The sequence below is a fragment of the Haplochromis burtoni genome, unplaced genomic scaffold (assembly GCF_018398535.1).
Source record: "Haplochromis burtoni strain Fernald_Lab_line unplaced genomic scaffold, NCSU_Asbu1 Contig_373, whole genome shotgun sequence".
In the NCBI taxonomy this organism is placed as follows: domain Eukaryota; kingdom Metazoa; phylum Chordata; class Actinopteri; order Cichliformes; family Cichlidae; genus Haplochromis; species Haplochromis burtoni.
In genome coordinates, this window is record NW_024582734.1 from 320,287 (window position 1) to 335,455 (window position 15,169).

General features: G+C 40.0%; 1 protein-coding gene across 1 annotated transcript in view; it reads right to left on the reverse strand.

The window, feature by feature from the left end:
• Positions 1-10,791: 10,791 nt before the first annotated feature.
• The window catches only part of gapdhs (glyceraldehyde-3-phosphate dehydrogenase, spermatogenic), an 11,484-nt gene continuing 7,106 nt past the window's right edge, over positions 10,792-15,169 (reverse strand). The window contains 9 exon segments of the mRNA NM_001286294.1: positions 10,792-11,270; positions 11,365-11,462; positions 11,555-11,717; positions 11,850-12,001; positions 12,112-12,193; positions 12,311-12,429; positions 12,507-12,597; positions 13,418-13,524; positions 14,399-14,495. Coding sequence (NP_001273223.1) covers positions 11,201-11,270; positions 11,365-11,462; positions 11,555-11,717; positions 11,850-12,001; positions 12,112-12,193; positions 12,311-12,429; positions 12,507-12,597; positions 13,418-13,524; positions 14,399-14,495 — 979 coding nt within the window. The 3' untranslated portion in view covers positions 10,792-11,200.

Here is a 15,169-nt window from a genome sequence, read left to right on the forward strand (position 1 = left end):
CCATACTGTAGTTTCCACACGGTACATCACGCATCATCAGGTTGTTGTTGTCAGAGCACCGTCCTTTCCTCAGTCAGTGTTCAGGACTGTGTGTCTGCATGCGGGAACATTTATCTTTAATGTGTGGCTTTATCCAAACTGCTATAAATGTATTATTGTTATTTATTGTTGTTGTTGTTGTTACTGGTCTCCATCCTCTAACAGAGGAGTTTTAGTAGCAAATAACTTTTGCCTTTGAGTTTTACTTCTAACCTGCAGATAAATGAACAGAGTTCGAGTATTCAGCACACTTGCTCCTGCAGACAGACGGAAGTGTTACTCACCTGCTGAATGACAGACGGTGATCCGGAGCGCAGGCTGTACTGTCTCTGTGGGACGCTTCTCAAATCTTGCAAAGTTGTTTGAGCTCCTGCTGTGAAGCCAGAATCACGCAAGAAGTGGGGGCTACTCTGTTTTTCCGTTTAGCTTCCGTTTAGCTAAATAGAAGTACTTCCTGTCATGAATTTCAAAACAAACTCCACAGTCAGACCAAGGAAAACAATGGAGAAAACGTTAATTAAAAATTCGCCCATCATATTTGACTAAGCCTGCACCGCCTGTCTTTGATGCTCAGCTCAGGGTTACACTGCTGCTCACAGTACAAACTACTGACAAATATGTGACCGATATGAGTCATGAGTCAGGCCACTTTTTAGCCCTTTTTCGATTTAAGTCATTCAAGAACGTGATTATGATCCTGTCTTATTTCACCACCTCGGTGATTATTTATTGTACTTTTCTTTCGTTCAGAAGTGTCACTGACAGCACCACTGTCTCAAACCTACACACATACACAGAAAATGAAGTGTTTATGTAGCACCCTTCTACTCTGCTTGAGCATTCAAAGCACTTTATACATCATGCCTCATTCACCCAATAGTGATGGGATTTCCGGCTCTTTTTAGAGAACTCTTTTAGAGAGCTCTTTCAGCTCCCAACCGGCTCTTCAGGTTGTTTTGTTGCTTTAATTAATTTATTATTAACAATAATATAAAATTATGCACAAAAGGAATTATAATGTAAAAAAAAGTGAGATTTATTTATATATGTTTATATATAAATTTACAGGCTTTTGGTGTTTTATATGGTGCTTATAATTATATGATATTTTAATTTATATATTATAACATAAATAATAATTAAATTACGTTATAGGTCCTCCTAGTGAACGCACAAATGCGACAGTATACCATAATCCGCATAAAAAACGTTGGCTATTTTCTATAGCTATTTTAATATGTTTAGAGACTATCAAACAGAAGACTATTAATCTATAAGGCTCGATCTTTAGAAGCCCTAGTATGAACCAAAAGAGACTACTGTTATACAAGACAACTCGTGCTCTCAATTGTTTAGTGTATATTATACACACAACCAATTTCATTAATATATATTCGGACTTATATATACATAAGAAAAACTTAAGTTTCCAATACATTACCTGATCTTACTCTACCGACACTACAAACATTAACCGGTCGTTTTACACAAGGATTGGGAAGAAGATGATAGTCTACTGGATTGTCGTTGAGGAACGTTGGGTAATTGCGTTTCTCGGAATACTCGTAAGAATTTCATCTTTTACATGCATAGATGAGACAATTCCAAGATTCACATAAGTATCACCATATATTTTGCAAAATTCACTCCTACTGATTTCATCCCATAGATTGTTAATAGTCTAAGCTAATACTTAAACTCTCCATTTATGTTCATAAGATATAAAGCGAATCACCCTCCAAACACAGGCCATAACTCACCCGGCCCCTCCCGTCTCATGGCTCATTAGTTCTTTCTTCTATCTTGGTTGTCAGTCCCAATTGTTTCTAAGGCACTGTAACCGCCCCCGGCATCACACGCGGCCCATTCTGGGTATATCTATAAGTGAAGCTAAACTGAAGATATATCTCTGACCTACTTAGCGATTGATCTATTCAAGTTAAGAAAAATATCCAATTAAACAGGCATTTCAACGTATATGCTTAGCAAAATTTGTGATACTGCGCGCAAAATTGCTTGGTACATTTTTTAGACAATAGTCTTTTGGGTTCTCTTCTTTTTTTCATCTAGTAACAAATAGTTTGATCTTTAGTTATTTTTTTAACTCCATATCTTTCTTAGAGGCAGTAGGAGCAGATATATTACGCAGATGAAAAGGGAATCAAATATTCAAGTGTATGAGTGAACATACTCGCTAACTCAACACCTCTCTTCTGTCCACTCTCTCTGGCTCATGGCTTCACAGTGACTTCTCTCAGTCGTTAATTTCTACAATGCCTCGCCATGTAAATATGCCCGATTCAGACTCTCTCGAATTGTGTGAGATGAGGCTACATTACAAATTTACCTCCGGCACTCCACCGTAATGGCACAAAAGAAAATCAAGGACAGCTTAGTACTGGGTCAACTAAAGTCCAAGTTTTTTAGGTGGTATAGATTGCTGGCATGGTTAGCCAATATAGTTAAATCAAATAAGTTCTGAACACTGCCCCCTAGCACTACCATGCTGAGTACTTCTAGGTTGGGAGTTTTAGATACGCATATCTTGGAAGATATACTCATTAAAATGTAGTTATATACAGGAGTTATATATAAGTGTTTAGACTTTATAAGTCGCTAATCTTTGACTTAGCAAATTCTATAATTTTAAAGATAAATTGTATTCTGCTTTCATTTATTTTTACTCTCATCATCAACACTAAAGATATTGTATATATAATTTAAATCATTCATATTATCATATACGCCACATAAGAGACTCTACCATTATGTAAAGCGCATTTACAACAAATTTTTAGTATCACTATTTAAGAGTGTAAAATGTCAATTAAAGATCTTCATCTTCTTTTCGCGTTTCAAATCAAATCGAAACTATCTTAAAGTGAACAACGACAAAACACTGTACCATACAACAACAATGCACAATTCCCAAAATATAAAAATATATTATCCAGAATATATTCTGACATACAAATGAGATGCGCTGTGCTCGTGTTCGATATGGACACTCCATCTAATAGCCACTTCGATACTCAGATACTTTTTCTGAATCCATGTGTGTCATTAAATGACAACTGGAAAAATTGCTTGTGGAAAGAATTACTTAACCCTTTCTTTGTAAATGTCGATGTTGTTGTTCCCTGGCTACTCCTTTCATCTGCTCTCCCTCGCCCTGTTTCCTCGGTAGTTCCCTTGTGCTTCATTGGCGTGTACACTACTCCGTCCGCTTTGTACGGCCCCCCTCATGCCCAGACGCAAAGGGAACAAGACCTGTACGGAAGTGAGAGCGGGAAACTTTTACAGCACAAAGCACAAGGCTCGCGTGCGGAGTGGGGAAAAGAGAGAGAGAGAAAGAGAGAGGGTGAGAGAAAGAAAAAGAAACCACGGATCCCAATAAGGAGCCGGCTCGTGTCGTTGACTTCAAAGAGTCGGCTCTAAGAGCCGTTTCGTTCGCGACCGACACATCACTATCACCCAAGCACCAAGTGCTTTCTATGTAACATTCACACATGTTCATACAATGATGAACGTATCAAAGAGCAACTTGGGGTTCAGTATCTTGCCCAAGGATACTTAAGCATGCAGGCTTGGGCAGCCAGGGATTGAACCTTCAGATTAGTGGACGACCTGGTCTACCTCCTGAGCTGCAGCCGTCCCCACATAGATGGAACTAGCACGCTTTCCATTCACAAACTTTGCTCTGCACTGTCAACATATGCACAAATATTTGATTAAAGCATGATTCTACGAGTATCTGTAAATAAGACGACACAGTGATACTGGTCAGTGCATTTCAGAGAAAGATACCACTAGCTTCTTTCTTTGTGGTCGCTCTTCTCAACACTTTTTTTTGAACTTATTAAGAGGATAATCAAAATTTAAATTGTGCTTTACATCAGAATAGTGTGAATGACAGGGTGACGGAACAAAAAACACAACGTATATGCATCTAATAGGAAACGCTTGGCAATCCAGTCAATTGCAGCTAACGATTCACAATAGACAAAGTCCCGTTAAATTATAATATAAACAGATTAAGTTTAAATAGAGAGCATAATACACAAGTATATTGTGAGATAACTATACAAGTTGCAAGAGGATCGTTTAAAGAATAGGATGGAGTAATTGTAGGTGCCCACAATTCTCTTATTACATTTGTGTCCAGATCACACGCTGCACAGCCGTGCTGCTCCATCTTTTTCACCGACGTTTACGTGTTTGCGCGTGAGCAGTGTGAGCGGCTGTGGTGAGACCCTCACGAGCGATTGATGATCGGGAGCTGGTCTTGAGGTGTTAAACACGACCGGTGTTCCAGATCTACTGGCGTTGGTCGAACAGATGTGTGGCAGACTTGCGTTTCAGGAGCTCCTACCGACAAACCAGCAAAAAAACCGCCAAATGTGTCACCTGTGACACTTGTGAGGTTGTCTCAAACACACTCCGTCAGTCTTGATGCTGTTGAACAACAAAATGTTTAAAAATGTGGCGAGTTTATCTGGTGATATCCAAACAATTAATACCACGCCGATGTTGTTCACAGGACAGCAAGAGTAAACGATCGGGAGACTCTTGTCGTCGTTATCGTTCCCCTCGCACGGTTTATTTCTCCGGTTTCAGCGTTTTTGCTTCGCAACTACAGCGTGCAGTTTACTTTGTGCACTAACATGGAGTCGAGTCAACCAGCACCACCTCTGGCCAAGTGCCACAGCCTACAGCCAGATCAACTTGTGACACATCTGCACCACGTTTGATTTCGTTTCTTGCACAATACATTTGTACCTTTCAATTGTGTCTGTTTGTGCGTCATGCAAATAAACCTTTGAAATGAATGAAATGATATCATATATTCCTAATTGGCCTACATTTGTACAAAATTCCAAATTATATACACAAAGTCATAGAAATCACCACTCCAATTGGTCATCATGATTTTGATATTCTCTTTTCCCATAACAATGAAATACACCTTGGACAAATATGACACATCAATATTTCATTAGTGTTGTCACATCACATCCTGTAAGCATCGTCTGCCTGTGTCTTTTCCCTGGAAATTAATATTTCCAGCCAATATAGGCAATTCATCAACATGGCTGGAGAGTTGGTAGTTATATATAAAGTCAGTGTGTCGCTTGGTTTGTCATCTGTTTGTGAGACTGGAGGAGACGTAGAAATCTTTTGTTTTAAATCTTAGTTGGGAAGGTTCCTGTTTTAAAACAAGCACTTTTTGTGAGAAATGCAAGAAGTACATCTGCAGAAAGCACACAGTTACATTCTGTCCATCATGTGGACAAAATCGAAAATGTTGAGCATTGAAAAACTGAGAACGTTGGGCAAGTTCAAAATACGTGTTTGTAAGAACGAAAAACCAAATTGTTCCTAAAATAGTTATGGAAAGTCTAACTGTTGTATGTCTGTGTTCTACATGTTTATCTGATGGGAAATAAAGTTGCTATTGTTTTATTGCAGTTTTTGGATAATTCTGAGTGGATTTACACAGTACGGATCTAAATGACCCGCAACAAAATCAATGTCAATTGTTTGTTCTTCAACTTAATACAAGGGTTAATTTCCAAAACTTGCTTATGATCTTCAATTTGTAGCAGATCCACTATCACGCAGCAGCTGGAGCAGTTTCAAATGGAGCTCAGTCCACTACTACCATAGCCCACTACTAGATTAACTTGTGACACATCTGCACCTGCTGCTATGATCACATTGAGTAGAGGCTGAGTGGCTGCACTTACCCCTGGTACATCCAGATCTACCCACAAACATGTTGACAGATACAATCCCGGCAATGTGGATTGTCAACACTGAAAACAATCAGTAAGCAAAGACAACAGGGATCAATTTTTTCTGTTTATTTAGCACCCACAACATTTGTAGTCGCCTTCTGCACAGGGGAAGTCCACACACACCGTGTGGTACCACTTTCCACAGAAGGTGCATTTAATCTGCAAGATTGAATGAGATTGTCAGGGTCATTGTCTGACTGTTTATTACTAATCACCTGCTGTACATTCACAGTAACTGCCATCTCCTTACAAATGTTTATTAGATTAACCACACTTATGCAGACTGTATATAACAACCAACTCTTACATGTTCGTTTGCAGAGGGAAGACACAGGCAGACTATGCTAACGACATGTGATGTTACAACACTGGTGAAATGTTAGTGTGTCATATATTTGTTCACGACATTTTTCTTATGGGCAAAAGTATTGATATCAGGATGGTGATTCTTATGACTATGTGTATGTCATTTGGCATTTTGTACAAATGTAGGCTGATAATAAATACATGATATCATTTCATTAATTTCAAAGGTTTATTTGCATGACGCACAAACAGACACAATTGAAAGGTACAAATGTGCATGACACGAATTCAAACGTGGTGCAGATGTATCACAGGTTGATCTGGCTGTAGGCTGTGGCACTTGGCCAGAGGTGGCGCTGGTTGACTCGAGTCCATGTTAGTGCACAAAGTAAACTGCACGCTGTAGTTGTGAAGCAAAAACGCTGAATTCGGAGAAATAAACCGTGCCAGGGAACGATAATGACGACAAGAGTCTCCCGATCGTTTACTCTTGCTGTCCTGTGAACAACAACGGCGTGGTGTTACTTGTTTGCTGTTTTCGCGATCGTGTCGCGCGTGAGGATATCACCAGGTAAACTCGCTACATTTTTAAACATTTTGTTGTTCAACAGCATCAAGACTGACGGAGTGTGTTTGAGATAACCTCACAAGTGTCACGGGTGACACATTTGGCGTTTTTTTTGCTGGTTTGTCGGTAGGAGCTCCTGAAACGCAAGACTGCCACACATCTGTTCGACCAACGCCAGTTGATCTAAACGCCAGTAGATCTGGAACACCGGCATTGACCAAAGTGCAGCATTCAACACAAATTCCACAAAAACCGGGACATTCTTTAAATTTGAACAAAATGAAAAATAAAAGACTTTCAAATCACATGAGCCAGCATCTTATTGAAAAAGGAAAGTATATAACACGACAAATGTTTAAACAGTGAAATTTTGCAATTTTATGCACAAAGTGAGCTCATTTCAAATTTGATGCTTGCTACAGGGAAAAAAATAGTTGGGACGGGGAAATGTTTTCTGCGATGTAGCATTTCCTCTTCTTTCCAAAACTGTTTCTGCACATCAAGATTATGAGATCCTAGAGGTTTGGTGTTGGAATTTGGTCCCATTCTTGCCTGATATAAGTTTCCAGCTGCTGAAGAGGTCATGGTAAAATGTTTAGCATAGTTAGGTCCTCAGGTCCCCCAAGGCCTATATTGCTGTGAAGTTTGAACATGATTCACCCCAAAGATAATAAATAAATGGGTAATAAACCATGCAAAACTGGAAAATGATATCTTCAAAAGTGTGGACACTTGACTACTAACAAACAGACAGACAACAAAATAAGGGAACTGATTACAAACTACCTCCATGTGGGGGGAGGAAAAATGGCAGTAAATTAAAGTTAGTCTGAAGTTGAAAAAACAAATGAAAAGAAAATGTTTTCTGTTGGGATTTAAAGATTGTTACTGGGGAAAATAGGCAGCTAGAAAATTCATTCTTAAAAACTTAAACCAGACCCCTTCAATGCTGGTTAACCTGAAAGAATTGATAAATCCACGTTTATCAGGCAGAAGTTCAGAGACTAGGTCTCAGGCACATGGTGTGTCCAGTTCACAAGAACAACAACAAGAAACGAACAAAAAGAGTCCTTTAACATAAACATTTTCAACAATGCAGATGATTCAATATCATCTTTTGTGTTTCCATCAATCATTAAGAATGGCAGTCTACGGCCATGAGATCTAAGAAACTGTCATTTATAAAGTTAGTGTAATATTTTACCATCAGAACTTTTTTGACCTTTAAAGTTGTTATTTTATAAATGAAATAAAATCTCAAGCTTTTGCCCATTTAGCCGTAGCACTAAAGCTGATGGTAAACCACGTACAATCCTTATGGTCATACGCATCTAATACTCGAAAACTATCTGTTTCTGAAAAAGGAATGATGGGAATGATATCCCTCCGACTCAGTCCCAGATTTTCACTTTTACTGCCATTGCTGTAGCTGCAAGTGATGCGCAGTTGTAATAATATACACATTCTCATATCACTTCACGATACACACCCGTTGATCAATGTAACATGCTCATGGCACTTTTTGCCCCTACTGAGGTGGTGAAAATATATACGGTTAAACAACAGGAAGCACTGCAGCACAGCTGAGTTCAGAGTTTTGCATGTCAAATGCTCTTAAGAGCAATTAAAGTTGCCAAGGCAGCGACAAGCTTAGTTAAAAAATGTTCCTGCATCACAGCAGCATGCAGACTGTGCCTTTCTGCAGTATTGCAAAAAAGACAGCAGGTGTCCTCAGTGACCAGTCCCCTGTTTTTGCAGAGCTGACTTGAACTTTAACGTTAAAAATATGCAGTTATTCTCTCATGGCAGCATTAACTTGATACATCAGCGCTGGCAATGTATTATTAATCTCCCACGTTTTTCCTATCTCTGTATACAAAACAAATTTTGACATTACTAGCCAACTTTAGTTTTTATAATTATGACCAAATACTGACATATCAATACACAAAAAATGGCTATTGTCTTATTAGTTAAGAAGCCCATGTTTACATCTCAGTGTCTGTAGAACAGCTGTTTCTATTCTACAGAGCACGAGTAGAAACATTTAAGCATGACAATCAAGTCAGGATCAAACTGAGCAGGTTTGAACTTGTGACGCTTCAAAGTTGTAACCTACGATCTAGAGTGGATATTATCTGCATCCACGATTCTCTCGTGTGAATTAAATCAACTCATACTTTTGTTGTTAAATCTGAATCAAATATGATTTATATACTTCACTTGTGCACAGTTCATTGAAGAACAAGAGCATCTAAACACATCTGTGTGTGTGCGCTAGGGGGTTGCCTTTAAGACACATGCATGAAGTACCTACCTTTTCTTTCCAAAATTCTTGAGGTTTTCAATCTGGTTTTAAACCCTTTCATAGCACTGAATCAGCCCTTTTAAAAGTTTTTAATGACATATTTTTAGCGACTGATGCTGGGGACTGTGTTGTTCTTGTGCTTTTAGATTTGACAGCTGCGTTTGATACCGTGGATTATACCATTTTATTCTCTCGTTTGGAGGACTGGGTGGGCATTAGGCACTGGAGTGGTTCAGGTCCTACTTGGCAGGGCGAACTTTTTGTGTCAGCCTCGGTGACTATGTGTCGTCCTCCGCTCCCCTCTTGTGTGGTGTCCCACAGGGCTCAGTTCTAGGCCCCCTCCTCTTCTCTTTATATCTGCTTCCTCTTGGTTCTGTACTGAGAAAGCATAGCAATGGCTTTCCACTTTTATGCTGATGACTGTCAGATCTATGTCCCTCTAAAGAAAAAAGGCAGATACCTTACGCAGCCATTATTTCAGTGTCTCGATGACATTAAGACTTGGATGTCTGTTAACTTTTTAAAATTCAATGATAAAAAGACAGAGGTGATGGTTTTTGGTAGCCCCACTGAGACCCCCAATGTGTATGTAGATTCCCTGGCCCAGTATGTTAAGCCAACTGTCACAAACTTAGGGGTCAAAGTGGACTGTGATCTGAAGTTTGATAATCAAATTAAGGCAGTGGTAAAATCTAGCTTCTTTCACCTCAGGCAGCTGGCAAAAATAAAGCCAATTCTTTCACAGCAGCACTTTGAGACAGTGATCCACGCCTTTGTTAACACTCGGCTGGATTACTGTAATGCACTTTATATTGGGGTCAGCGCATCATATATTAGTCACCTACAGAGGGTGCAAAATGCCGCAGCTCGTCTTTTAACTGGCACTCGAAAGTTTGAGCACATTTCCCCTGTTTTAGCTTCACTTCAGTGGCTGCCCATTTCTTTTAGGATTCATTTTAAAATTCTTTTATTTACTTTTAAAGCTCTCCATGGCCTAGCCCCATTGTATCTCTCTGAGCTGCTACAGCCTTATACACCCACCCCACTCTCTCAGGTCAGCTGATCAGCTGCTCCTGAATGTACCCAGGACTGGACGTAAACTTAGAGGGGATCGTGCTTTTGCTGTAGCAATCTTCCTTTAGAGATTAGACAGGCCAGTTCTTTATCTGTTTTTAAGTCACTCTTGAAAACCCACCTCTTTACCCTGAATTTGACTCATGTGAGATGTTGGTTTTTATTTCAGTTGTTTTTAGGTGATTCTATGCTGTTTTATCTTGTTTTTGTTTTAATATAGGGCTGTTTTAATTTGATGTTTTAGGTTTTTTATTTATTTATTTTGCTGTTTTCTGTTATTCTATTGTTTTAACTTATTTTCTGTACAGCACTTTTTTTCCTTTGCTGGGTATTTAAAAGTGTTTTATAAATAAAATTGGAAGATTATCCTGTGGATTAAAACACAGCTGCTTTTGCCAGAACTTTTGAATATGAAGTTGGAGTTCAAAGCAAATCACGATAATTTTCAGTGTGGATCTTTTGTCAAGTGCATCCACCATCCCTCCTCTGCATGTCCATACCCAAAGATCACAGTAACAGCTAATTTAAAATGCTGTCATGACCAGGAGTAGTGGCTATGTCATGGATCTTCTTGTTATCATTGTTACAGTAATTCTAGTAATTCTGTATATCACAGTGTTAATGGTTGTTATTACATATTTCAGTCAAACAAGTTGTGTTTTGGTTGATTGGAAGCATAAAACAGGACAACGTGAGGTTTTTCAACTTTTATTTATTCTTCAGCAGAGTTGGAATAGTTCTGCCTCGCAGCTTCCTCCTTTTACTGGTGATAAAGCCTTTAAACACACCAACAGGGCGATGGATACAGTAGTTACCATAGTACTGAGTCATAATGACACATCTAAGGTGGCAGTGGGAGGTGGAGAGGGGCACACGGACACAAAAATTTCACCAAACAGTCGCCTTGGAATTATAAGAAGAATAAAACAAAACCAGAATAACTCATAAACACTCAAACACACTGCTGCTGCCTACATATACTGTAGTAGAGCTAATGGTTGTGATGCTATGACTATGGGTTGGGCTTGTGTGTAAAAGAGAAGGGTGGAAGTAAAGGATGAATTAGGGGTGGTCCCTTTGCTGATTTCCTTGGTGGACAGGAAGTGCCTACTCCTTGGAGTGCATGTACAGCAGCAGGTCGGCAACGCGGTTGCTGTAGCCGTACTCATTATCATACCTGGTTGGAGGAAAGGAAAATGAATTAGTTAGCATCTTTTCTTCAGACTTCCTGTTTTCTATGAGGAGCTGGACGGGACATGCTGAAAACTCACCAGGAAATGAGCTTGACAAAGTTGTCATTGAGGGAGATGCCAGCACCAGCATCAAAGATGGAGGAATGGGTATCACCGATGAAATCAGAGGACACCACCTGGCAAACACAAAGCACACCACGTGAGTGTAAAGTAAAGCAAATCACAGATCGATGATAACAATATTAAATCAGCTGTTTATATAGAATACCTGGTCCTCGGTGTAACCCAGCACTCCTTTCAAGGGTCCCTCGGCGGCCTTCTTGACGGCTTCCTTAATCTCAGCGTATGAAGCAGGCTTGGAGAGACGGCATGTCAGATCCACCACTGACACATCGGCCACTGGCACCCTGAATGCCATGCCTGTCAGCTTACTACAGAAAGAAGGAGGCAGAGGACAAAAAAGTGATTTCTGCACTTTTTATTAATCAGTCTTCATTTCTTCAACAACTGGCTAAAGTGTACACCAGCTTAGGCAGCTGAAACTTTTGTATGTGTGTCTTTACCCATTGAGTTCAGGAATGACTTTGCCCACTGCCTTGGCAGCACCAGTGGAAGCTGGAATGATGTTTGCGTGGGCACCACGGCCGTCACGCCAGGCCTTGGCACTGGGACCATCCACTGTCTTCTGTGTGGCTGTGTATGCGTGGACTGTTGTCTACAGATATCACATGACACATTATTAACCTTTAAGGCTTAAAAAAGAAGATCATAAATATTACATTTGCTTATCATACTCAGATACTGTGTAGAATTACTCTTACTAACCATGAGGGCCTCCTCGATGCCAAAGCTATCGTGGATGACTTTGGCCAGGGGGGCCAGGCAGTTGGTGGTGCAGGAGGCATTACTATGAACAGAGCAACAGACACGATTAGTTATTTTACAATATACTAGTAGATATGATATTTAGGGTTTCTTTTGAGGTTCTAAAGCTAAATTTAGGTTAACAATTAAATTATGTTACCTGACAATAGTCATGGAGGAGGGGTCGTATTTGTCCTCATTAACTCCCATGACAAACATTGGAGCATCGGGTGAGGGGGCTGACACAACCACACGCTTTGCACCACCCTGGATGTGAGACTGTGATTGGGAGAGAGAGCGCAGGTTCGAAACATTTCCTGGAATGTCATTGCGTTTGTCTGTGTTTTTGTACTTACAGAGGCCTTCTCAACACTGAGGAAAACTCCAGTGGACTCAACAACATATTTGGCTCCAGAGCTGCCCCAGGGGATTTCAGCTGGCTTCATACTAGAGTTATAGAAGAAACTGCATCAGTCCAGAATCACCTTAAATTTGGCAGGTCTCTGTACAACAGCTTCTTTTGCTTTTACCTGATTCACGTTACTGTATTTTATCCTAAAAAAAAAAAAAAAACAACAACCTCGAAACAGGAGTATTACTACATACAGCTGGCTAATTGATTTTAAAAGTCTTCCTTTTCACATGCAAAATGCTAAATATGCGGCCCATCACATCCTAAAAACCTCATATTATCCCAACAAGGCTTATCGCTCTGAGACTCACTTGTGGTTCCTGGAGTTTCTAAAAGTAAAATGGGAGGCAGCGCCTTCAGCTCTAAAGGCCCTCTCCTATGGAACCAGCTCCAAGCTTGGATTTGGGACAGAGACACCCTCTCTCTATAAGATCAGACTTAAAACTTTCCTTTTTCAAAAGCTCATAACTAGGGCTGGGTCAGGTGACCCTCAATCATCCCTCAGTTGTTGCAGTCATTATATCCTCAAGCTGCAGGGGGGGACTTCCCATAATGAACTGACCACTTCTTCTTCCCTTTTCTCACTCCCTGTTTCTTTATATGCCACAATTGCAGAGCAGCAACTTTTCTTGGAGCCATAGTCAGTGCTTTGTACCGCTCCCGTCTACACTCTTCCCCACTCTCATCACATGCCTGGTCAGAGAAGATTGCTGATGTTCTTCCTCTAATGTCACTGGATGTTTACTTTGAAAAATGAAGCAGCTTTATATAAAAAAAAAAAAAAAAACTGAACTGGAACATCTGCTCTCTGTAGCAGAACACAGCCACGGGCCAGTTAATGCTGTCGTTACTTACCACTGGAAGACAGAGATGGCTTGGCCATCGACGACAAGTTTGCCATTATCTGCAGACACTTCACCACGGTAACGGCCATGAGTGGAGTCGTACTTGAACATGTAAACCTAGAAGCAGGAGGGATGACAGTGATGACGTTAATATGGGGAGTGCTTCACAAGGAAGCAAACACGTTCTATACCCTCCTGGAATTTTCTGGGCAGTTTTCAGAAATCAAGTTTTCTATTAGCACCCAAACAACATGTCATGGATTTATACTACACAGCCTGAATAATTTAGATCACTTAGCAGTAGGGCTGTTCGATATAACGATATATATCGGATGACGATATAAAAACGTCTATCGTTTCATTTTACGCTATCGTTTGTTTCGTGGTGTCGTAAAATAAAATGTTTACAGCAATATTTTTTCATCGTTTTGATGGTCACTGTAGTGGCTATATTCATTTCTTAAAGTTCTCTCTTTCTCTTATATTTAATATAACCACACGGACAAGCGCCTGTTTTTACATGTTGTCGTTAGCAACAATGATGGTAAAACCATGGCGTGGCTCCGCTGTCCGCTTGTTTGTTTTCTACTAAACCTTTCACAATAAAGCTCAAGATCCTGTTGAGACTTTTCAAAATAAACTGAATCACGTGAAAGAGTATGCAGAGTTTACGGATGAGAAGCAAAAAAAAGAGCCGTCAGGTGCTAAAAAATAAACCTTAGACTAAACTTTGAAAGAAAACGGCGGCCGTTACAACTTCTGTCTAAAAATGTATAGTTTCATGCATCGGTTAAAACACTCGCATCCAGGTAAAGGACGCCCAGCTGGAAAAACTTCACACAAGTCGAGTTGCCCGAGAGTCACAGAATTTACAGAAAATATTGCATTCTTGTGATTTATATCGTTGTCAGGACGATAAACGTCTTATATCGGGATATGAGATTTTTGTCATCTTGCACAGCCCTACTTAGCAGGCAGTAGATTTACTCACCATGTACTGCAGGTCAATGAACGGGTCATTGATAGCCACAACCTTGATGCCCTTCTGAAGGCAAGCCCTCAGGACCAGGCGGCCAATGCGACCAAATCTGCAGAGACAGAGATGGAGAGATTAGGAATAGTTGCCATGGGAAAACAGTGGGAAACTTCCTCAGGATGTCACAGCACCCATGGGATCAGTCCATGTCCACTGCAGCAACACTTTACAGTTTTAATACGAGGAACTTTCACTACACTCTTATATGTCCACATCATGTCATGCTTTTTCAATTACTCAAAAATAGACAGAATGTGTCCCTCACTACAAGCACATCTGTGACTGTGTTATTACAGAAATGTTACAGTGGATGAAATTATTTCTGAACAAAAAAACAATTCTTTTTTTTTTAGTCCTGAAAACAAATATAGCCTCAAACTGTAACCACAATATAATATAATTTGAACGATGGATAAAGGAAGAGGTGGCTCAATCATGGAGAGTGTTTACTTCTAATAATTTCAATTCAATATCACAGTAAACCTTTCAGCATCAAAACAGGCTTTACTGTGCAGTTATTACTTGTTAATAATGAATTTGTTATGGTGTTATGGTGCATTTGCCCTTTGGTTCCTCTTTAACACATCTTTACTAACCACCAATGCTTGCCCAGCCCCAGTTTTTGCTTCAATGATATCCTACTGTAACCACCAGAAGTCACTCTTACCCATCTTAGTAGTGTCCGTGTGTGTGTGTGTGTGTGTGTGTGTGTGTGTGTGTGTGTGT